Genomic DNA, 23,873 nt, shown 5'->3' on the forward strand with positions numbered 1-23,873 from the left:
ATAAGAGGGAGTTGAGGACTTGACTGTGTTGGATTTAGATATTGTCATTACTCTTATAGAGTTTCAAAAGTTAGATAGTTAAATAAAAAAGTTATTAAATTAATCCGATGAGTTGAACTTTTCTTTTGGTTTACAAGTTAGATAAAATTATTTCAAAATTATTTTGCTTCATAGCTGTTTCTGAATTATTACACTTCAAGTTTATCCATATTCAATTTTTGGCTTGAATTCAAATATTATTTCTTTATTCAGAAAATGAAGTTTACTTCAGGAAAGTCAGTTGATCATTTCTTCACATGATGTAAAATAACAAGTGTAAATCTTTCAGACAGATTCGCCTATCGATGAAGGATTTCCAATCTCAGAGTGTCCAATCATTGAAGTGATGAGTTATATTTCAATCTTTTTCTTGTGTTCACTCATTGTTTTAAGATCAAAAAGGAAATTAATTCATTTGGTGAAATTGTTAGATTAGTTTCAAAGAACAATTACAGAGTATTTAACTGTTGCAAAAATCACAAATAAAAGAAAAATTAGCAGACTTAACTCAATCAAAAAATTAAAACAGAAATCACAACATTGAAAGGTGGTGCCATATAGTGGCGGCACAGGTAATTGATGAAGCATACTTTACTTACTTTGATCGCTTAACGACAGTTAGTTAACCTCATTATTAACTTCTTTAATTTCTCTGAATTATCGGCACTGAAAGTAAGGTTGATAGCTATTGTATTCTTGGAAGAAATTAAAAATAAAATCAATGAACTGATAATGTGTTTTAAAAAGCTATGATTATCAATTTATTTTGATCAATGACATCAATTGGAAAGAAAATCGTAAAATTTTTATTGCATTAAGCATCTTTTTATTACGAAATGGTCCCTGTTTTTCTTGTAAACCACTAAAATTTCATCGAAATGTTTCCCTTATTAATTAACATGTTTGCGGTGAATTAATTACCTCAGTAATAATTTATTTGATTTAAAGGTGACTGTAGTTGAGAATCGGATCCCTAAATCTTCCGTATTTTTTAATTTAATCTTAAATCTGCTGGGTTAAATTTGGAGTATAAAGTGTTGCCATGTGACCATCAAAATACCCTTGAAATTCAACAAGGTACTAGCAATTGTGTTGATTAACCTTGTTAATTATTTCTTTTAAATTTGCTCTCTTTTATTGTACCAAAATCTTACTCAAGACTTCATTCGTCTATATAACCCAGAATAGTTAAAAGTGCTAGCTGTTTGGGACAACCATTACAACCATTCCGGTGAACCTCAAGCTCTCTACCATTTCCATTTCTTTTGTTTATTAATAATCTAAAATGAGCTCTCTGTTAAAAGGATCCCGTAAGTTACTTCTCGGGATCGGATTAGCGGGTGCTGGAGCCGCTGTGTGGGCTATTATGGGTGGAGATGAGGATAAAGCATTCATCAAAGCATCAGCATTCTATGATCATTATATAAATAATCCAAGATATTTTTACGAGCCTCCAGTCTCACATAAATGGGACTTCAATTGGGATCGTAGGCAATCTGATACATTAATGAAGACATTGGAAGGTAAATTTCGTGCAGATGGTGATAAAAATGCTTCTAAAGAAAAATTACAGAAAGCCAAAGTCATAGCAAGTCGACATTTATTATTCATACGTCATGGTCAATATGCTCTCAACGGTAAAACAGATGAAGAAAGAACCTTAACAGATCTTGGCCGTCAACAGGCTTATTTTGCTGCTCAACGATTGAAGGAACTTAATCTTCCCTATTCTCAAATTGTTCAGTCAACAATGACCCGAGCCAAACAAACAGCTCAGATAATCAGTAAAGAATTGCCCGATATTCCTGTTTCTAGTAGTGACTTGCTTCGCGAAGGTTTACCTATCGTCCCGGAGCCTTCAAGTTACAAAGAAGTAGATAATCTTAGAGCTTTCACTGATGGTCCAAGGATAGAGGCTGCCTTCCGAAGATATTTCTATCGTGCAAAGCCTGATCAAAAAGAGGACAGTTACGAAATTTTCGTCTGTCATGCAAATGTCATTCGTTATTTTGTGTGCAGAGCATTACAATTACCTCCAGAGGCATGGTTACGGTTTTCTCTTCACAATTGTAGTATGACATGGATTGCCATTCGTCCAAGCGGTCGAGTATCTGTTTATACTGTTGGTGATTGCGGTTTTATTCCTTCAGGAAAGCTTACCACAAATTAGTTGCACCAGTTGCGATTAGAGCTATAAGAAATTTCTAATAAACCTTATAAATACCAGCAAAAGTCATATTCAATAATCTAATGATGATGATATAACACATGAAAATACCTATCTTTTGTACTATAGATTCTGTTGCTTCTCTTCATATAAATTCACACTCATTCGCATATTTTCTTCTTTCATCTTCATCATCTTTTTGATTTTCTTTTCTCTTATGTATACTACTGAATCCATGTTTTATTTGAAATGAGTCATTCTTAGATTTAAGAGAATCTTCAAATCAAGATGTGCTGAATTGAATAATTAAATTTTGCCCCTTGATCCACTCATTAAATTTTGTATTTATCCTTATTTTTTAAGTTGATCAAATGAATCGGTTGAAAGTAAACACCAGAGAGAAATAATTGTTCTTATAAATTTAGTATTTAAGAGTCTTTCTTTGGTCACATCGTACTCTTTCGATAGCGATACAAATACAATAATCGCAATACATATTCGACACTAATCAATTTTCCTTCGATAAAGATTTTGCTGATCAAAGTCAAGGTTAGTAATACTTATAGCATTTATGTCAGCATGATAGTCGAGTGTTTATCATGTTTATTCGTGATCAATTTAAAATGAACAGAAAAGTGAGACTTTACCTATGGAAGGAAAAAATGAAAAAAGGTTAATCGTAATTATAAGCATAATTGTGATTAAATGTGATTTGAGTAGAAAAAAAAATTTCTACTAAATTCAATCAAGGATTCACAGGTTGATTGAAGTTGAGAAGAAAGAGAAAGTAGCACAATGGGAAGATTGACGCGAAATGTTGACATTTGATTAGAATCATATTCGTGATCTCGGAGACCGGGGAGACCTTGGCGATCTTGGTGATTGTGGAGATCGATTGGAGCGCGGTGATCGGTAGACAGGAGATGGTGATCCAGGAGGTGGAGATCGTCGTCGTTCTCTCGAAATTGATCGAACATGTCTTGCTGTTCCTTTACGTCTAACTGCTGGTGATCTGATGATGGCAGAAAAAAAGAGTAGAAGGAATAACAAATTATGTAGCTGTTCACTTAGGCATTGAGGTGGTGGATGAGATAGATGAATAGATGAATATATGGACAGATGAACAGATGATCAGAGATAAAGGTATAAAGATGATAGATGATAGATGCTAGTTGATTATCGTTGAGGGTAAGCAGTTGAAACAGGAAAGGGGTGAAAGAAGCGGCCTTTTTCGCCCTTTGATTCCATACTTATCATCAATTAGAGGGATGCTGATGTGAATTGGTGAAGCTGATATAAAGTTGAGCTAACGATGAATCTCAATAAAATTGGATGAGGAAATAATGTTTGAGTTGACTAGAAGTCAGTTGATGATCGTTGAGAGTGCGGTTGAAAAACTAATATTTCTTTTCTTGAATAACAATTCTTTACTTTTGAAAATAGTCATTAAAAGATGATGTTGAAGCGATGAGAAGCAAAAAGGCTGGTGATGAAATTTGAAGATTGTAGATTGAAGACTGAGGATGCTGATGATAGAAGCTAAGAACTGACAAAGAACAAACCTTGATCGAGATCGGGAAAATGATCTTGATGGGGATCGACTAACAGACCGTGGTTTACGATATGGTTCTTCTCTGCGTCTGAAAAAGAGATAAAATTAGATGTCTTGTTCAATTTAATAAAATTTTTACCTTTTAGGTTCAGCTCCATGATCACGTCGTTCTCTTATTTCTCTACCATCTCTAGCGTCATGGCCGTCTCTTTCAAATGGAATGCCTCTACCTCCACCGCCACCACGACGGCGGGCACCAGGCGGACCTCCACGTCTGGACTTGCCATGTGACATTTCTACTCTAACCCTTGAGGGACCGATTCTAGTTCCATCCAGTCCACGACAAGCATCTTCAGCATCTCTACTATCCTCAAATTCAACAAAAGCAAATCCTAATCAAGCCAATAAATCAAAAAATAGATTAGCACGAGTTGATAGGAAACAACGTAGTAAATTAAAAAAATAATGTGTTATATTTGACTAATTAGATTGTATGGATAAAAAAGGTGAAAACAATCTTACCGGGAGGGTTTCTTGCTACCCAAACATTTTTCAAAGGCCCATACCAAGCAAATGCATTTTCCACTTCAGCTCTAGAAGTATTTTCACTCAAATTACCAATATACACTTTACACGCCAGATTCCAATCTTTGTGACTTTTAGCCATATTAACCTTCTTACAATTATAAATACACTGTAAACAAAAATGATTTAAAAGTGAATCTAAATTGCTGCGAAAATATAAAAAAAAATCACAAAAAAAGATCCAGAAAGTCTTCTTTCCTAAATTTTTGCTTATGGCATGATGAAAGCGCCATCTTATCGGACAAAAGAACTAAATAGGGACTATTTTATCATTGAAGTAAGAAAATTCATTGAAAAACCAAGTCTTTCTTTTTAACTAATTTATTAGTCAGGAGATGGCAGTAGCAGCTTCTTTGACCAAGTTAGGTCTTTGGCGGCGCCTTATAAGCTGCTTGAGACCGAAAAAAAACTTACGTCTTTGAAAAAAGTAACTTTGTTAAACCTAAAAAAGCAGATGTTATCTTTGGTTTTACTGCTCAGGTCAGATTGGTCTGATCTCTGACTGAGAGATTGATTAAAATAATGGACACAGAGGTTAGATGACAGTTTAAAGATCATTGAAAGAGTAATTTCAATTTACAAATCTTTATTGCATTTTTTCGTGATTTATTTGCAAAAAAGTATAGCAAAATACTTGTAAATATTTACAAATAGTGTTTTGGTTTGTAAATAAACTTTAATCGAGAGTCGAGATAATGATTAAAATCATTTTCGGAATTTTCTTTTACCTCTTTTCTTTTTGATTGATTTGTTTTTTGGCTTGCTTTTAGATTTAGTTTTCTGATTCAGATTAACTCCGCTAGTTCCTGCTGTTAAGAAAGAAGTATCACCAAATTGAGTAATCTCATCACCAAGGTTTTTACCGGATGTCAGAGGTTGTTTCAATTTAGCCTTCTCTTTTTTACTCATTGTGATACGAATAAAGTTGTCTTCTTCATATTCTTTGATTTCATTCAATTTCTTTTCCATCTTCCTCTTCCTGATGGAGCCAGTTGATATTTCTTCTGGACCTTCATCATATTCTCGTCGTAAGTCTTGAATAATGTTACTTGACAGAGCTCTTTTCTTTGCTTTTTCAATAGCTTTTTGTTTGCTTATTTCAGCAGACTCATCATCGTCATACATCATGGCAGCAACTTTAGGAGGTATATAAACGTTCGATTTTCCGGTTTTCTTTTTAGTTCCTATCGATTTTGACAATTTATTTTGTTCATCATTACTTTCATAGTCTTCTTCTTCATCTTCATCTTCGTCAAAATCTGAAAAACAATAATGGAACGGTGAGAACAAAAATCTAAATATAACCTGCAATATAATGTAATTTGAAGTTCAACTGTGTCCAAAAACTTACCTAATAAATTGTGTGGTGCAGGCTTGAATGCGAGTGGGTTGTTTTGTTTATCGGTTACATTTTTACCAAGAGATAAAATCTTCTCAATTTGGTAACTCATCTTTTTATAGATTTTCTGACTTTTTTCAATGTAAACTCTAAGATCAACTAACCTATCTACAACAGGATTCCCTTCCAGTTGCAACCCAGAGGATTTGATTTGAAATAATCTAGTTAAGTTAGTCAAGTAAGCAGCCATCAGCTGATTACGAGCATTCAAAAAATTATTCCCATGTTTCATATCCAGATCACCATTTTCAATTCTAGCTGTTATAGTTTCAACGAATTTACGAGCTACAGCTGTATTGTCAGCTATTTCCTTAAAATATTCAGCACAAAGGTTGATTTCCTAAATTATTGAAAAAGAAAAATTGGTAAGATTAAATATGCTTTAAAGAAAGTGGATATAAATGACGAAAAACTTACCTCTTGTGACGCCATGGCCACTTTTAACAATTAATAACAATTACAGAAAAAAAGACAGGTCACAATAGTCACAACAAATATGTTCAACTAGACTTAAAAGTTTTCAGAAAAAACCATGTGATGAGCGTTTCTAATGGAGATGCTTGTAGGAAATTCATGCAGCAAAATAAACCCGGAAAACTAGTAAACAACATATGGCGCTCAATTTAATATGAAGACCAGAGTGATAATTTTATTTGAAATAATATTCGTTAAGTTATCGGCAATTTATCATCGTATATTTTAATATAACAATTGATAAAGTGTAAAAAGCGAAAATTACAAAATACAGTATTTTATATTTGCATGCTAATTGCCTAAATAACACTTTAATTTGGGTTTCAGGATTCTGTTTAGGTACAAAAAGCATAATATAAGACTCATTAAATGAGATTAACTGTACAGCACCGTAAGTCTACAATAAGTAGAAAAATGATTAAGAAAAGGATCAAGGTAGGTAATAAAAGTGATGGAAGAGGTTGAAAACAAAGTATTAACTTTTTACATAAGGTTTTCTTTTGGATTTCCATTGAAGCCATTCTCCATGGCTATTAAGATATTTATACACATATAAAAAAGGGTTTTAAGAGAGACAATATTAAAAAAGGATCGCATCTGATTTTTTAGAACCAGTCGACTCTCTATCGATCGGTCAATCGTTGTAAATGTAAAAGTATAAAATCTCCTTAAGAGTATATTTAAGCGATGAAAAAAGATATGATGATTGAAGTTCAGGTGCAATGATTGACGAGAAAAAAACATAAATTATAGCGATGTGTATCGTAAGGATGATTAGTGTATACATAAATAAATGAAAAGGCTGGATCTCTAATTTAAAAAATGAAAATTAATCTTTTGGTTCAGAGTCGCGTGAACATCTCCTTTTCATGATACTTTGTTCAGCCCAATCTCTTCATAAGTTATAAATCCATAGACTCTGTTAATTTAATTTGTTCCTTAGTCGTTTTGATTTTCTCATAGTTAAAAGTTGCATTATTTTGCAGTTCTCTTTACATTAAACTGTCAATCTCTCAATTGTTTCATAAGTAAATACTTATAATAGATAAATTTTAAACTATGTATAATATTTATATAAAATAGCTATTGGTATAAATCCTTTTTTCTTTGTTGATAGTGAATTTTCTTCCATCACACGGCAGAGACTTTGTCATCTTGCTGAAGACTATTCTTAATCATTGGCACCTTTTTCAGGTTGTTGGTCACTGGTATATTATTGGTCTGCGGGGGTGTTGGATGGACAACTTGGCGTGTAACAGTGTTACAAGCTAAATTTGCTAATTTTTGTTTCCTTAAAAGAGCTTCATCATAATCAGGAGGCCTTGGTCGATACGTTGTATGACTGGCTAGATTATTTAATTGTTGAGTGTATGTGAATGGAGTTGAATGAGAATAAGAATGAGAATGAGTTAAGTGAGACTGCTGAGATGATAAGGTAGTTGAAGTTTGTTGCTGCTGCTGTGGTTGTTGTGATGTCTGTTTTACACGCTGCTGTAAGGATAAAGCATTAGCTGCTTGTTGAAGTTGATTAATTCTTCTTAAACTAGTGACTGATGATGATTCCACCGGTAATGGTACTGTTGATTTTGTTGGTGAGATGGCTCGAGGCATTGATGAGTTTATCATAAAACTATTTGATGACCCTTCACTAACAGATCTTGTATGTGATTGAGTAGATGAGTTATTAAGAGCTAGTATTTGAGGGAAATGGCTTCTTTGGTCTCTTGAAATTTGATTATGATGGGCAAGAATATGATTTTTGGTATGATTGCTTCGTCCATATTCCATCTCACTGAGACTTAAAAGTTTTCGAAGCTGTTGAGGTGATTCAGCACCAAATTTAAGTCGACCAGAGGATGAACCTGAAGAGGCTGATGAGAGAGTAGGTGAAGGATGGGGCTGCTTTGGTGATGGATTGATATTAAGAGAACCTCGAGAAGAGCTACAGTTATTGGTAGAACCTTGTAAAGATCCACTTTGACCTCCTTCTAATTCTATTGATTTAGCTAATAAGGCATCCTCATCATAGTTGATGTTAGCGAAACTTTGTGTCAAATAATGTTTAACTTTTTTCCTCATCAAAGATTCTTCAAACATACGTTTGATGGAAGTTGCCGATAAAGGCGCTGCTATTGGAGGTGGGGGCGGTAATGGAACTCTCATTATTTCATTGTTGGTACTGTAATCATTGGCATAAGCGCTTGTCACACTGAAACCATGGCTGTTGAGTAGATTAGCGTATGATGAACCGACGGAGTATTGTGAGGAAGACATGTTCATAATGTTGCGAATTTCTTTGGAAATCATTCTGAGTTTTTCAAAATTAACCAACTCTTGTTCATCAAATGTTGGATGAGCTAGATGGATGAAAGTCAGATCTTTCTTTACAATTGGAAAGAATGGGATGATAGGTGGATCACAACAATTAATTTCTCTTCTATAGTTCAACATATTACGTGATGGATCCATGAGTGACTGAAGATTTTTCAAAAGCTTATTGTACTTAGTGGGAAGTTTATCCCAAGTTGTCTTTAGGCGTTGAACAGATCCATGGCCAAGGCCAGAAAGAAGAGCAAATAGAGAATTATAATTATGAAGATGACGACAGATATTGGCAACCTTAATAAAATACTTGATTAATCTGATTCTCTTGACAACACTGGTTTCATTGAGAATTTCGTTGATTACCCAAAACATTTCCTTGTTACTGAGGGATTCAAATTCATTCAGTTCTTTTTTACATTTCTCGTCGATTGAGTCAATGTTACACCTCATCTCGAATACATCGTAAATGAACGATTGAGGTTCAATACAACGAAAAATATTGAAGTCATGGAGCGTTAGTTCGATGGCAATTACAGTTGAGTTAAGTGATAAAAGATTTATGGGCATTGGACATTCTTTCAGAATTTCTTGAGCTAATTCATCGTTGGACGAGTTATTAGATGAAGATGATCCAGTGGACAATAATGGATTACTGTTTTCTTTGAGGTAGTATCGAGATAATAAAGAAGCTTTTTCAGATAAATTGTTCATTTGATCAGGCAAACGTCGTTGTTTGATAGTGTTATTGGCCTATAGAAATATTGAAGGAATAGAAATTGTAATTAAATTCATTGAAAATGACGTGATGATATTGGGTGGAAAACAGGATAATTAAAAAATAAAATCGGAGGAGGTGTATGTTAGATAATGAGCTTCTCTAATAGCTATTTTATCAATGATATAATGAAAACAAAACAAATCCTGCATAATCAACAAAAAACAATGACTGATATTAAATAGACAGCAAAAACATTGTAAAATCAGAATAGGTAAATCAGAATTATGAGAGAGAAGTAGCTAAATAATTTTAGAGATTTATCACAAAGCATGAATCAAAATCCTGATCGACCTACATGTATAAATTCATAACGATTCTAAAGTTTACAGTGATTAATCTAGGTTCAGCCTGCCATAAATTAAACTTTTAGACAAGTGATGGTTGATGATGCATTGTTTCTACAAAGAGAAATTGATATTCTTTTTACCTCAGGGACAACGGATACTTCATAAAGGGCGTAGTTTAATGACGATTTAGCAAGACCAGATTCTCCTGATGACTGTTTATTACCAACTGATGTTTGAGTACATAGGCCAAACTCTCTGCAACTGACCATTACGACTTCTCGTGCAGTAGTTTCTTCGTGAATTAAAAGATACCTAGAATCACCATTAGCTGCATTGAAAATTCTTATCACGAGTTGAGGGTCAGGGGCTGGATCCGGATTCGGAGGATCCATAAGGGCTGATGTGAAAATAGAGTGAAGATCTGGATTTGAAAGGGAACGATGGACAGTGTTTTTTGGTAAATGATCACGATTAGGTCTAGCACAGTCCACTTCACATTGGTTCAAAACATCCGTTTCAAAATCTGAATAAAAATTAGGTAAATGTCTTGAAATAAAATTGGCGAACTTTGGGATAGCTTTTTTAATTTTTGTTCCGCTGCTATTATTAGTTATTCCTGTTTGACATTTGTTCTTCTTTTGGAATGTAGTTTTACCATTGGGTGAGGTATTTATGGAGGTTTGTAAATTCGGAAGAAGTGCTGACGAAATTGAATATTTTTTGCCCTTAGAATCTGATAAAAACGAAAAAACGAGGAAAGAGTAAGAATTAGTGAATCAAAATGCGAATTGAAATGGAAATGACAGTTTGAGAATAAAGGATTAAAATGATGAGGATGCAAGTGAGAGCAAGAAAAAATAAAGATGGTGATTTTTTTATAGAGGGGAATGAATGAGTAAGCAAGTAGAGAAAGAAGAGGGAAATAATAATTTGAGCACATAAAAGAGAGAGAAGAAGAAAGAGCGATAGTAAAAGTAAGATAGGCGGAAGGGTAAGTTACCTAAGAATTGAAAAGGATGGAATGAAAGAGAAAAGAGTTTGAAGATGAGATAAGGATGAAAAACAAGTTTGAAAAAAGAGAATAATATTTATATATTCAGGTTAGATAATTAAATACCTTCAGGCAAACTGCTCATCTCTCGGAACATGAACGGATTATATTTAACAGTGAGTTGCAAATGTGTAGTTGATCGTAGAACTTCTAGCGCTTTAAATTGTGATATTATGGTAAAATTAATGCCATTTACTTCTAGAATCTGATCACCGCGCCTTAAACCAAGAGTTTCAGCTTTAGATCCAGAGTCAACTTTTGATACAAAAATACCATAGCCTCTTTCATATCCTCCTGCAATTGAAAAATTTAGCACCTCATCATCCCTATTGGACCGGGTTAAAGTGATGTTGCGTTGCTTTGCTTTTGTTGAAATAGTCATATGTAAAAGGCTCAACTGTGTTGATAAACTGCTAATAGAAGATAGTTTAGTCTCAAAAATCTCCAAAAACTTTTGTCCATGTGATATATTGGGTTGTGATGCGGGTGACGATGTATTAGTAGCTGTAGTTGATGAAGATGTGTTTGTTGTAGTAGTAGTTGTTGTTGTTGAATTTAAAATAGAGCTTTCACTTGATACAAGCTCAAAGTCAAGGTAATAGTTACTAATCCATGTTTGTACGATTTGAATAACCTTGCTTCTAAGGCTAGGATCGTCAAACCATGAGAGCAAGGTTGAACAAATCTGATTCATACCATTAACTAAATGAATATCAGCTTTACCCGGAGGCTTGTCATTTGGGTCGATTGAAGGCATAAAGACGCGATAGGTTAATAAAAAATCATCAATATAATATGGATCATATGTATCTGACTCCAATAGACCAAGAAGAAGCCTTTCAGGTGTACCCTGTCATAAAAGAAAAGATAAATTGAAGCATAAATTAATATTAAATTATTTAAATGCAATTTGATGAATTGCTTTTGCCAATAAATATTAATTGAAAATGATTTTTAATCAGATAATTAATGGCCCAACATAGTTGGTCTTCACAGGCATCCAAAATGGACACCTCTATGAGCGCAAGGATAACTATATCATCATAAGTCAAAATCATTTCCTTTAGGGTAAATATTTAAAGTATATGACATAAGTCCAGGTCAAGCGGATGGGAGATTAATGGGTAAAATTGAGGACTGGAAAGAGGAAAGAGAAAGAGGGAGAGATAGAAAGAAAGAGGCAGGTAAAGAGATTGTGAAAAAAGTAAGAGAAAGAAAGACTAAGGAGAGGTAAAAAGAATCTTAACTTACCCTGACTATAATATGGGCTTTTCTTTGGCCATCAATTGTCCTAAATTCTGTTATAAGGACAACTCGACCATCCTGAGATTCGTGTTTACAATATTCTGTTTGAGGCTCATCTAAAACCGATGGCCAAACATCATCACTTAATTCATCTTCATCATCATCAACCATGGACTCAATAAGTCCATTCAAGTCCAACACATAAAATTCACCTTCATAGCTGGTCATTTCACTTGATTTAAAAGATTGATTAGATGATTGAATCATGTATGCTTTTATCAAAATGAGTAATTTATAATTTTTAAATGCCTAAAATAATTGATTATTCATTAGGCTTCACAATATGAAACGAAAATGAAAAATAAAACTAATGATTACATCCTAACAATAATCAAAAATCAACTTTTCCCAGTTCAACAAAAGACTGCAAATGTTTACATCAAGCATAGTGGAGTTTTTAATGAGAGTACGCTCCCTTTGCTTCGGTCCCTTGAAAGGGGAAAAAATCTCCAATTTCCGTGCAGGTCTTCGCTAGTCAGTTAATGGAGTAGCATTGGATTTAATTGTGAACAACATTAAACACTTTACCTGTTAAATTTACCATTTTCTTGTGAAGTATCGACTCTTCTTTACTTGTTTACCTGTGGTAGTGTTAAACCAATCTTAAATTAAAAATGGCTAGACATTCATCTGCTGATAAACGTAAAGCGAGGTAAGTTGTAGTTTTTTTTCAAATGAACAATGTGAAAATTTATGTCTCATCCTATGGGTTACCATTTTACATGGCTAACGATTAATTAGTTTCATTTTTTGAACTTATTTTCTCACAAAATTGGTAGTTTGTCGATGCTCTACCAATTTGATTACATCTTGTTTTCATTTCTGTGTATCAATTTTTATATCGCTCTGTTTTAAACATGTTCTCTTTTTCTTTATCTTTTTAGATCGCCGGACAAACCCAAGGAGAAAAGACGAAAGAAGCCTTCCAAGTATTGGGATATTCCACCTCCAGGATTTGAACATATCTCACCGTATCAATATAAAGCAATGCAAGCTGCTGGACAAATACCGGCAACTTTATTCGCTACTCCAGGGACTGTACCTGTGCCAATTGTCGGATCTACTCTGACGCGCCAGGCTCGACGGCTTTATGTCGGTAACATACCATTTGGATGTTCAGAAGAAGAGATGATGGAATTTTTTAATTCACAAATGCATGCTTGTGGGTTCGCTCAAGCTCCCGGTAATCCTGTTCTTGCGTCTCAGATCAATTTAGATAAAAATTTCGCCTTCCTCGAAGTAAGTTTAAATTTTATCAAATGTAGATTTTACATTTAATATTTTTTTCTTTTTTCAAATTCTAGTTTCGGTCAATTGACGAAACTACATCAGCTATGGCTTTCGATGGTATTGCTTTCAAAGGCCAATCTTTAAAAATACGACGTCCTCATGATTATCAGCCAATGCCAGGCATGTCAGAGATTCCTCAGATCACAGTTCCAGGAGTTATATCTACAGTGGTTGCAGATTCTCCTCATAAAATCTTTATCGGAGGTTTGCCTAACTATCTTAATGAAGACCAAGTCAAAGGTTTGCTTTTCAATTCATACAAGAAATTCCAATTTTCTCTAATCATTTCAATTTTTTCCATTTAGAGCTACTGATGAGCTTCGGACAGTTAAGAGCTTTCAATCTTGTAAAAGACTCTGCCACAGGATTATCAAAGGGTTATGCATTTTGTGAATATGCGGATGTCAATATCACCGATCAGGTATAAATATAAGAAAAAAATATAAATTTTTCACACAGAGAGACCGGATAAAATTTATCAAAGCAGCCATTGGACGATGTCAAAAGATGTTTTTTTTGTTTAGCACTTATTTACCAAACAAATTGATCATTCATTGGTTTTTGGTTGGGATGGTTTATACTTGAAGAAGCTATAGTTATGAAATGTCAGCATAATCAAGATATAACCATTGACACTAGTAATAGTTAGAAAAATTGTGTCTAATGGCTCTCTCTGTTTCATTACAGCTTTCTTTGACAGCTCTTGGTTCTATATCTATTTCAGGCAATCGCTGGTCTCAATGGAATGCAGCTGGGGGATAAAAAACTGATTGTTCAAAGAGCAAGTGTAGGTGCTAAAAGTGGACCATTGGCCCAACCCGGCGCAGCATTGGCAGCTCCAGTTCAAATTCAAGTTCCAGGTCTTCAAGTGGTTTCCACTGGTCTTGGTCAACCCACTGAAGTTCTTTGTTTGATGAATATGGTTACTGCTCAAGAATTATCTGATGATGAAGAATATGATGATATTCTTAAAGATATCGAAGAAGAATGTTCCAAATATGGTGTTGTTAGGTCTATCGAAATACCAAGACCCATTCCAGGTGTCGAAATACCAGGTGTTGGTAAAGTAAGTAAAATTTTTCGTCTTCTAACGCTATCGTTAAATGAATAATGTTTAAAAATGTTAACAATTTTTTCTTTGCTTTTCTAGGTGTTTGTCGAATTTAGTACGATACCTGAATGTCAAAGAGCACAACAAGCTTTAACTGGACGCAAATTTTCGGACAGAGTAGTGGTCACATCATTTTTAGATCCAGATAAATATCATAGACGACAATTTCAATGATTTTCAATTTAATTTACTAAACTTTGATCTCTTCACATTTTTCATGACATCCTCTTTCTATTCAGTCTCACACCTCGTTTCATCTTCAGCTCAAATAATTTTGTTTTATATTCTTTCACAAAATTACTTCATCAGTTCGAGGATTTGATTCCAGCACGAATTGATTGCCCTAAAATGGCAATGAATAAATTAACTCGATCACCAAAAAAACCTAACAAGAGCAAAATTGAGTTAAGCATGCATCTTAATAGAGATCGTACTTTCCCTTAGCGTATGTGCCATACCATCGGATGAAATTAAAATAACTTTTGACCAGAAGATAAACCAATGAAAAAAACACGTTCCATTGAATCATCACAAATGTACACAAAATTTCATCGAAACTTCAAAATTATCTTAATTTAACACATTTTTTACCATCTTTTGCTTATTCACCAGGAATCCTCCACTTAAAGATCCAAGCAGAAACTTGCCAAAGAATCATATTAGTGTTTGATTTTGAGAATTGAATTTTATTTTGCAGCACAAAGAATAGATGATGTTAATCACTGGTGAACAAGTTTAAGGCTCCTATGAGTGTTTCATCTACCAATTGAATTACTATGGAATGAATCCCGTTGAGTTGCTAGGGAATACAAGATTTATTAATTTCAACTTCTTTCTGTTCTCTATTCAATTTGTAATTAAAATCTTAAAACAAGGCCTTCATGTAACTATAGTTAGTATCGAGTTTGTAATTAATGGACTTGTTACTTACAGAATTTCCAGTCAGGAAGAAACACGATTCAATTACATTATTTTAACACTTTTTTAAATTATTCGAGAATCTGATGTTGCTTTACTTCCAAATTAATGGAACTCTTTTCACTTCCACTGTAACAGAGTTCAAATAAATTAAAAACAACAAACAGCAAGTTACTTATAATATAAAATGCATTTTATTCAATCAATCGGAATGAAATATAGTGACTTTCGTCGATCTTTTCTTTACTCATACAATCAGGCACAACTAACATGCATGTCTACATAAGGTGGCAACTGTTCTTGCAATCTTTTTGAGCAACAATCATTCAGATTGTAATTCGACCGAATTAGATGTATAATATCTCTTGACTGAAAAATGAATCTTCCGAAATTCAAAAAAATATTTTTTAAATTTACTAGAAAGTCCGACAGAATCATAACTAAAATAGATCTAGAACGTGAAAACTTCATGTTGAAATATTATTCATTGGCTGTATAAACAAAAATAAAGAGAAATTATTATATTTTCAAGCAAATAAATATTGTCTTAAATCTATTCAATTCTTAAGCAAATATTATGAAAATCCGCCTTTTTTATTCTGAACTGATATCCTTCCTAAGTGAAGGGCGAATTAAAGAAGCTAAAAACCAGTAAGATTAATAATTAAACCGATCAAAGTTTTTTCTCGCAATTGTAGAAAAGAAAACACAATGCGTTGATAAGAAAAAGACACAATTAACACAATTATCTTATTTATGAAACAAATTGACACAAATGGGCATAAACGGGTAAAAATTAATTTCTGGCAAATTAAGACTCTGTTGGTTTGAAGGGAGATAAAAACTGAGTCACACTATTAAATAGTTCATCCGATGGACAGTTTTCGAGCAAATCTAAATCAAAGTTGAACATCGATCGCCTTTCGTTCAGCTATGGAAGCTTATCTTTACATAAAAACTCATTTATAGGAAATGTCCGGGTCTGGAACACTATCTTGCCAGATCTGGGACATTCGTCCGGGTCTGGGACAAATAAAGGTAATTAAAGGAATAAAAGTAAATAAAACGATTTTTAATGAAAAAATAAGCTTTTTTAAATGTAGCCATAAAAAGTCCGCATCTGGACCGAGTCGGTTTTTCTGGGACAGTACGCTTCTAAGCCAATGATACCGTCATACGGTATCGATTTTCCAATACTATCATACAGTGTGGCTATCTTAATACCATCATTCGGTGTACCCAACTAACCTAACTCTAGCACAAAGTTGTCCACTCTGGCACAGCTAACCTTAAAAAGCTGTCCGTTCTAGGACAACTCCATTACTTAATGTACATCACCAAATTTTTTTATCAATTTTTCCCTATTCTAAAACAACTTGTCCGTTCTGGACCAAATTTTTCACTCAACTTTTTCTGCTGGGAAATTTTTAAATCGCAAAAATGGACTCAGTTTTCATGTCCCTAAAAACTAACAGAGTATAAATCGAAAGAAATTAATTTTTACCCATTTTTGCCCATTTGTGTCAATTTTTGTTAATTTGTCCATAAATGTGATAATTGTGTTAATTGTGTCTTTTTAAAGGAAAGGAATAAAGTAAATCTGACTTTATTACATTACATATGTATTATAACATCAAACAAGTGAAGGTTATTATAAATAAGATGATAACCCGCCATAGACACCCACAGCTTTATTTCAGTCACAACAAAAGAATTTCAGTTTCATGTTACTGGTAAACGTCTTATCGCAACTTGCAAGAAGTCTAACTAAATGGTAATGCACCAGCTTTAACCAGAAAGTAAGAGACAGGTTTTTCCTTTGAGTCTAACAAGTATTGTAAGACACCTTAACCATTGAAACCTCCCTAACCACTTTGCTAACCAGTGCTAACTAGTCGTTGCTACTGGTTACTTTTCACCTATAACCAGTTGTAACAACTAGTTAGCCTTGGTTAGGAGTCAGGTACTCACTCTGTCAATGGTATAAAAGGAGCTTCAGAGAAAGCTAATGTTCATTCCCAGTTTAGTTTTTGGACTCTCAACATCAATAAAATATTTTGTAATTTTGTTAACCTGTGAACCTATTTCTGTGAACTTGACATAATAATAGATATTTTCAACAACTTGATATTTTGTGCAACAACTTGACAGTTTAAAAATGGCCAGTCTTGATATTTCATCGCTTTTCTTCACCAGAGATTTATTGAATATATGCTACGAGCAATTGGATATTGATCATAATGCTAGAAAGAAAATCATTAAATTCGCCGATCCCCTTGATTATGCCTACCAATCTCCAAACCAAATAACTACAATCAAAACGGAGGATGATAGCTTCGATCAATGCGTACTTACCTACAAATCTGCCCAAAACTACTATCAAAGTGAAAAAGTCAGGATATTGAGCGGACCCGAAGCGGCCGAAAAGGTTAGACTCTCTGACGAACCTTTTCTGGATGGTTTTGTGCCAATAGAGGAATACAATATGAAAAGAGACAAATGGCGGGCATACAAATATGATGTTGCCTTTAAGTGCAATTGGCTGAAATTCACGCAAAACAAAGAACTTGCTCGTGCATTACTAGATACTGGTAGAAGCCGCATAGTTTCAAGAAGAAGAGCTGAATGGTCACGTACCAACTCAAAGTTCCTGATGATTATCCGAGAAGATCTACGACGACGAGGTGTCGATTGATGGCGGAGTCAATGGCTTTACTCTATTATTTATACTCATTCCTCTGCACTTATTTAAATTTTTCACTCTAATTAGATAATTAATTTTTGACTTAAAAATTTTGATCAAGCTAGTTAAAACTAGTATACTATTTATATGAATCTCCAATTAATGTATAACTAATAATTTTCCATCAAAACTTGAATCTAAAAAGATAATAAAGGAAATTTGAAAATTCAATTAGCAACGTAATAACTTATTAACGCTTTAATGTTTATACAAACATTCAATAATCAGTCATTTAATCAAACAACGAAAGCATCAACTCTTAAATAATTTGTAACTTTAATGTGTGTAATTCAATCTCCTTATTGAAAACTACAGCTTCAAGACAGATCAAGTAGTTTTGAGCTTAGCTGCATTTCAATCTGATCACTTTTTGTTTTCTTGCCGGTTGATTTGTTAGTTTATCTTTATATACATCTATACAAAAATAAATAAATTGACGTATTAACAAAGTTGATTTAAAAGTTGAAACCTAGAATTGAAAGCAAAAAAGTTGCTAATAGCCATAAAGGATTACAGCAATGAGTACCATTGGAGCTCCAATTATAAAGTATGGCTGTGGCGAAAAATCGTCCATAATGTAGAATGAAATTATGGTGGAAATAACAATTGAAATGGAAGTAGCGAATCCTTTAAGAATATTATCTGCATATTTCATGACGAAAGCGACAATAAAGCCTCCAAATGCATGAATTAGGATTACAGTCCACGTAAGAGGAGTATAACCAAAGAAGAAACCAGACTTGAAAATTTTTGAGTGGTCTTGAGCGAAAGCGTTGATCAATGCAAGGATTGAACTCATGAAAGATAACTGAAAGTTTCGAATCCATAAACTTTGATCTCCTTTTTTCAATATTTTTTCGAAATAAACACCAGTAAAACCGCTTAGAAAACATGATATAAGAACGCAAAGAAGTCCAATCAAATCATTTTGTTGCTCGGTTTTGGTACTTGACGAATCAGGTAACTGAATGGCTATAACACCGGCCATAAGCATGACAAGAGATAGCCATTGAATAGATGAAAGACGTTTGTGGAGCATAAGGACCGAAAAAATAGCGGTGACCAAAATTTTCAATTGATAAGTTACCTAAAGTGGAAAAAAACTAAAATTAGAATTGAATGTTTCAAAAAAGGAATGCTTCTTTCATAGAATTTGCTACTTCAAAGATAAATAGTTGATGCTCATTTGTTGAGCCATGAAATTCGAGGTTTGATTTATTCATGATTCATGAAGACAGAAATCCTATCAGAAATTAGTTTGGATAACAATAAACGAATCTTTCAATTATCTAAAGCATCTGTAATCCAATAAGATTATAGTGAATGATTGATGACTATTGAAAAGATTATTCTAAGCAAAACAATAGCTAATTATTAGGCATGCAGTTGTGAGATCACAAACCTGATATGTCACAGAATCTAGGTGAGAAAGTGCCACGAACAGTAAATTGTTTTGCACAGTGTAAGATAAAGCAGGTACTGCGGATTTTAGCGATTCTTGGTGATTTAATATGATCTCCTTGTGCAGAAGTTGCAGACATGACATGAGGCTTCCTACAGTAAAAACCAAAATATTATAAATGTTATTAATTACAAGAATAATATCAAATTAGGATAAGCATTACTTACCAGTTTGAAATAAAAGCACACATAGACTAGTCAAAACTTTGATAATTTCAGAAGATACAACTGTGGTTGATACAAGGTAATTTTCAGATGATTTCACTGATGTTCGATGCCTTGAGTACCTTAGTAAAAGGACACATCCTGTGGTTTGGAAAACAAGGATCAACAGTAGTCCAAACTTTAATCTTTTATTGCTTTTTACAGACATTTAGAAATAGTTCTGTATTCCGAAAACTTTTAGCTATGTGTGATAAATATAGATACCAGATTAATTGTTGTATAAAACTAATGGAATAAAAAACATTGTTATTAAAGATGCCTTGGTTACTGGTGCCGGTTACAGGTGTACTTGGTAAAGGGGGAAGGAAAGTATTCTGCAGTTGATTGCTAGTTCACTAATTAAACAAAATTATCGAGGATTGATCAATAGAAAAAGTAAAATAAAATCACAATATCAATGTTTTCAAATGTTTCAGAGGAGAAAATCAGAAAAACATATGATCTTCTGTGATTGGGGAAAATGTGGATCCTCTGTGTGTTAAATAAATGCTCCTCCTTGTGTAACATCAGTGTTACCTTTTTCAAATTTTTTTATTCAATTTTTTATTAAATCTTTAAATTTAAAGCAAGGCCTACATCAGAGGAAATTTTGTTTAAATTTTGTGATAATTACAATTTGTTTCGAGTAAACAGATTATTTCCTCACAAAAAGCATTTAAATAAGGCCGCATATTTATTTTAATGCTGATTGACAACCAAATGATATCAATCGATATTTGAAATGTATGTTTTGCAATCATTTTGAATATTCACTAGTAATCGATGTCTCCAGGTAAATTTTTCAAGAATATAAAAAGAAAGATATTTACATGAAAAATGTTAAATCATTGCAAGAAAAAGAACAATTCAGCAAAAGCGCAAAAGCATCAAAATTCTTGGAATCTGACAGCAATAACTCGTAACTATAATGTAAATCTTGAGGAAATTACAATTACACGATTGTAAATGATGTAGTTTTGCTAGAACTTGCATTTTACCATCTATGGCACAAAAATTCCAATTAACTCTCTCACTCAAGTAATATGCGATAATCTAATCCAATTTCGTCGTCTTAGGTTAAGGACAATGTTAAACATGTTCAATATAAGCATTGAAAAACATGAAGACAATCAAAACTTGTAATCGATTGAAATTCTGATTTGCTGATTAAAAATAGTAGATATCACAAAGAAAAGAATGAGGTGAAAAAAGGCAAAGATTAATCTATCATTAATCTTTTTTCGTTCCATATTTCTCAGAAATAGTCCTTCCAATAAACAACCAGTATTGAGATCTGATAACATCCATTTCGGTAGATAATTTTTCTACTAACTCCAGAATCTTTTGAACAACCATCTGATCTTTCATGTCTTGATCTCTCAATAACTCTTCCATGGCGTCGATTCGAAAAGAAAAACAATGTACACTTGTGACATTTTCAAACACTTTAGTTTTCTCGGGAAATTTGTTCAAACCTACACCAGCTAAAACGCCTCTTAAATAGTTCCATGGACTTTCATTTTCTGGGACTTTCAAAATATTTTCAATCGCAAAGGCAACTTCATTTTCGATGATTTCATTATTTTGCAACTGCTTTGTACGTTTTAGCACAAAATATCGATGATTCCACGCGGAATTGTTTCGTAAATCTTCTTTTATTAGTTCCTCGGTGTATTCCAGTTCACCATCCCACCTGAAAAATATAGAATCAAAAATTAGAATTAAAATTGATTCAACAAGTTAATAATAACTATGTTAATACAACGAATTATTACAACGTTTTATTATAGGGTGTATTATGAAAGGTCTATTATCAGACACATTTTTCTTAGATTGATTGAGGATATTGAATTGCCCATTGCTACAGCTTAAAATAAATTGAATGTAGAAATAAACTTTACCATTGGAAATGTGAAATTACCCATTGACGATATTGCCAAGCATGATAGTTCTTGCCATCTTGCTTAAAGAGTCTATCTGTGAAGTCTTTTTCTGTCTGCGGATCAGCTAATAGCTCAATAATCCATCTTCGATGCTGCCAAACTTGATAATTTTTAGAATGGTCAACAATTATGTCATTTAGGTAATTTAATTCCTCGACTAAATTTTTACCCAAAGCTAATAAACATTTTCTGCGGAATACCCAAACAGTTGAATTAGCAGGATTCCAAGAGATACAGTCTTCAGTTAATTTTAGGGCTCTTTCAGATAGTTCATTTTTCTTGAATATTGCCCTAAAATATTCATGAGCTTCCCGGAATTTGATTGTATATGGTATACCAAGTACTTTGGCTTCGTATGGGTCAGGTATTACCGGTGAAATGTCCTTCCATTCAGGATTGATGGTATAATTTTGAACGAAGAATCCTTCCTCTTCATATTCAGATGGTGAACTGCTATTACTACCATCAGCACCAACATTATCATCACTGTTACTTTCAGTGCTATCACTTTTTTCACTGCTCAGATCGTTGTGAGGACTATCAGGTTTATTGCTATTATCTGAAGACTCCATTAATTGTTTATGTTGTTGATACTTGGCTTCGAAACTAAAATTGGAACCCACTCATTTGACCAAGAAACAAGTAATATAAAATGCAAATCACAGTACGAAAAATAACAAAGAAAATTTAAACGAGATCATAATAAAGCAAATTTAAGGACAAATAGACGCACAAATTAAAAAAATATAACTAAACTTGATATTGTTTTATTTTTCAAGACAGATTTTTGTTTGCTTGTATCTTAATGCGCGCTTCATTCTTTTTTAATGGAGCCTTATTTGAATGTTAAAAGTACGCTTTTACAAGCCATTTATAAAAACAAGACTCTAACATTGTAAATGAGATTCTAATTATTAATTACCATTTATAAATGTCTAAATTCATCGAAATTGATTACGAGCAATGTCAATTTTAAAAATTCTTGAAACATAGAAAACCTTCATCATGAAGTAACTTTTTTGACATAAGTTTGCAAAACCAGATTGACTTTCTATTTACAGTAATTAATCCATAAACCATTCAATTAAACTTTATTTGATCTGCATAGCTCAATATCATTTTGCTTATTTTCCATAGACTAATGAGTCCAGCAAATCTCAATTACACTATGCAATATGCATGAAACATGAGTAATAGATCCATTCATCAGCATATTTTGTCGTTTAAAAGTCTTCCCATCAAAAAGATATTGAATTAGACATTAAATTAAATTGCTTCTTGATACAATAAATATTTAATTTTATAAAAACTCTATTTTGAATTTCTAATAAAGTAACATAAATGTGAATGATTAAACTTAAATTGTCATGAAAGAATTTTCATCCAATTTTTTCACAACTCACTTTATTAAACTGCAAAATTATGTTTTGCACTAATTCACATATGATAACATTAATTTAACAGAATTAACCGGGTCTCTGAGACTGTCTGACTAATGGAGCACAATCATACACTCCTCGAATTACTTTAATCTTTAAACCAGGAACATCTTGAGTACGTCCATACCTAACTAGAACGACACTATGTTCTTGCAAATTGTGACCAACTCCGGGGACATATGCAATTACTTCTCTTCCGGTGGATAACTTGACCAGAACACATTTACGATTGGCAGAATTTGGCTTCTTAGGTTTTTTTATCAAAGTTTTGATAACAATTCCTCGTAATTGCGGATTCGATAACAAAGGGTGATTTCTTCTCCTAGGTTTGATCGGACCTTGATCGTGCCATTTCTGCAACTTGAACATAAAGTATTTCTTTTCTTCCCATCTTTCCCAAAGTTTACCATATTTAACACGACATTCCTCTCTGGTTATTGGTCTAATGGAAGTTTGACCAATCAAAGAAGTTAGTGATAATGACGGAGAAGAGCTAGATTGAGTTAGAACAGGGTTGATAATGCGATTAAGCCCATTTCTCAGTGTGGGTAACAACTTCGTTATAAGAGACATGCTAAATCTCAAAAATCCAAATGCTATAGAAAAGAAAGATTTTTTAGAAAAATGATACAGAGTAGAGTTTGAAAACAATAACTTACCTTTAAACCTTCACCAGGATTTGATTGTAATTTAATTAAATTTAAAAATAAGCACTAAATCATGAGCAATATAAAAGATTTTAGTTATTGTTTTGAAATTGAAATGTTACAAAATTAAATCAAACAAATGTTAAACATAAACA

At 33.1% G+C, this 23,873-nt stretch overlaps 8 protein-coding genes and 1 long non-coding RNA gene across 11 annotated transcripts; 2 read left to right on the forward strand and 7 right to left on the reverse strand.

Annotated features, from left to right (window-relative positions):
- Window positions 1-223: 223 nt before the first annotated feature.
- Window positions 224-829, reverse strand: LOC112539957 (uncharacterized). Its single transcript, XR_003083985.2, has 2 exons — window positions 639-829; window positions 224-503 (listed from the first exon to the last, which is right to left on the reverse strand). It is a non-coding gene; the product is annotated as an uncharacterized LOC112539957 (long non-coding RNA).
- Window positions 830-877: 48 nt separating this feature from the next.
- LOC107371057 (serine/threonine-protein phosphatase PGAM5, mitochondrial) lies at window positions 878-2,543 on the forward strand. Its single transcript, XM_015939013.3, has 2 exons — window positions 878-1,116; window positions 1,223-2,543. Exon 2 carries the CDS (start codon window positions 1,325-1,327, stop codon window positions 2,207-2,209), a length of 885 nt encoding a protein of 294 aa, XP_015794499.1. The 5' UTR covers window positions 878-1,116; window positions 1,223-1,324; the 3' UTR covers window positions 2,210-2,543.
- A 249-nt stretch (window positions 2,544-2,792) lies between these two features.
- LOC107371058 (uncharacterized) lies at window positions 2,793-4,543 on the reverse strand. 3 transcript variants are annotated; one of them, XR_016199732.1, is made up of 4 exons: window positions 4,281-4,543; window positions 3,898-4,150; window positions 3,457-3,846; window positions 2,793-3,218 (listed from the first exon to the last, which is right to left on the reverse strand). XR_016199732.1 is itself a non-coding variant. In XM_015939016.3 (4 exons), exons 1-4 carry the CDS (start codon window positions 4,423-4,425, stop codon window positions 3,041-3,043), a joined length of 648 nt encoding a protein of 215 aa, XP_015794502.1. In that variant the 5' UTR covers window positions 4,426-4,543; the 3' UTR covers window positions 2,793-3,040. The 3 variants fall into 3 exon arrangements, 2 of the variants coding, with proteins under 2 accessions (XP_015794502.1, XP_015794500.1); XM_015939016.3 differs by having other exon boundaries at window positions 3,769-3,840; XM_015939014.3 differs by having other exon boundaries at window positions 3,769-3,846.
- Window positions 4,544-4,878: 335 nt separating this feature from the next.
- On the reverse strand, window positions 4,879-6,265 carry LOC107371056 (neuroguidin). Its single transcript, XM_015939012.3, has 3 exons — window positions 6,160-6,265; window positions 5,695-6,082; window positions 4,879-5,602 (listed from the first exon to the last, which is right to left on the reverse strand). Exons 1-3 carry the CDS (start codon window positions 6,172-6,174, stop codon window positions 5,049-5,051), a joined length of 957 nt encoding a protein of 318 aa, XP_015794498.1. The 5' UTR covers window positions 6,175-6,265; the 3' UTR covers window positions 4,879-5,048.
- Window positions 6,266-6,508: 243 nt separating this feature from the next.
- Window positions 6,509-12,330, reverse strand: LOC107371050 (rap guanine nucleotide exchange factor 6). The gene is made up of 4 exons (XM_015939006.3): window positions 11,909-12,330; window positions 10,724-11,507; window positions 9,747-10,339; window positions 6,509-9,291 (listed from the first exon to the last, which is right to left on the reverse strand). Exons 1-4 carry the CDS (start codon window positions 12,167-12,169, stop codon window positions 7,348-7,350), a joined length of 3,582 nt encoding a protein of 1,193 aa, XP_015794492.1. The 5' UTR covers window positions 12,170-12,330; the 3' UTR covers window positions 6,509-7,347.
- Window positions 12,331-12,434: 104 nt separating this feature from the next.
- Window positions 12,435-15,469, forward strand: U2af50 (U2 small nuclear riboprotein auxiliary factor 50). The gene is made up of 6 exons (XM_015939011.3): window positions 12,435-12,614; window positions 12,847-13,201; window positions 13,267-13,492; window positions 13,558-13,673; window positions 13,977-14,318; window positions 14,403-15,469. Exons 1-6 carry the CDS (start codon window positions 12,577-12,579, stop codon window positions 14,535-14,537), a joined length of 1,212 nt encoding a protein of 403 aa, XP_015794497.1. The 5' UTR covers window positions 12,435-12,576; the 3' UTR covers window positions 14,538-15,469.
- A 2,812-nt stretch (window positions 15,470-18,281) lies between these two features.
- Window positions 18,282-20,139, reverse strand: LOC107371792 (UDP-galactose transporter). Its single transcript, XM_015939957.3, has 3 exons — window positions 19,654-20,139; window positions 19,427-19,578; window positions 18,282-19,111 (listed from the first exon to the last, which is right to left on the reverse strand). The coding sequence occupies exons 1-3, from the start codon at window positions 19,856-19,858 to the stop codon at window positions 18,518-18,520; spliced, it is 951 nt and encodes a 316-aa protein (XP_015795443.1). The 5' UTR covers window positions 19,859-20,139; the 3' UTR covers window positions 18,282-18,517.
- Window positions 20,140-20,222: 83 nt separating this feature from the next.
- On the reverse strand, window positions 20,223-22,394 carry Fnta (farnesyl transferase alpha). Its single transcript, XM_015939971.3, has 2 exons — window positions 21,591-22,394; window positions 20,223-21,382 (listed from the first exon to the last, which is right to left on the reverse strand). The coding sequence occupies exons 1-2, from the start codon at window positions 22,202-22,204 to the stop codon at window positions 20,920-20,922; spliced, it is 1,077 nt and encodes a 358-aa protein (XP_015795457.1). The 5' UTR covers window positions 22,205-22,394; the 3' UTR covers window positions 20,223-20,919.
- Window positions 22,395-22,907: 513 nt separating this feature from the next.
- On the reverse strand, window positions 22,908-23,856 carry tko (30S ribosomal protein S12 technical knockout). The gene is made up of 2 exons (XM_015939578.3): window positions 23,731-23,856; window positions 22,908-23,667 (listed from the first exon to the last, which is right to left on the reverse strand). Exon 2 carries the CDS (start codon window positions 23,642-23,644, stop codon window positions 23,099-23,101), a length of 546 nt encoding a protein of 181 aa, XP_015795064.2. The 5' UTR covers window positions 23,645-23,667; window positions 23,731-23,856; the 3' UTR covers window positions 22,908-23,098.
- Between the last annotated feature and the right edge of the window lie 17 nt (window positions 23,857-23,873).

The sequence above is a fragment of the Tetranychus urticae genome, chromosome 3, assembly GCF_039701765.1.
Source record: "Tetranychus urticae isolate SD_2017Ah chromosome 3, NJAU_TeUrti_SD_1.0, whole genome shotgun sequence".
In the NCBI taxonomy this organism is placed as follows: Eukaryota; Metazoa; Arthropoda; class Arachnida; order Trombidiformes; family Tetranychidae; genus Tetranychus; species Tetranychus urticae.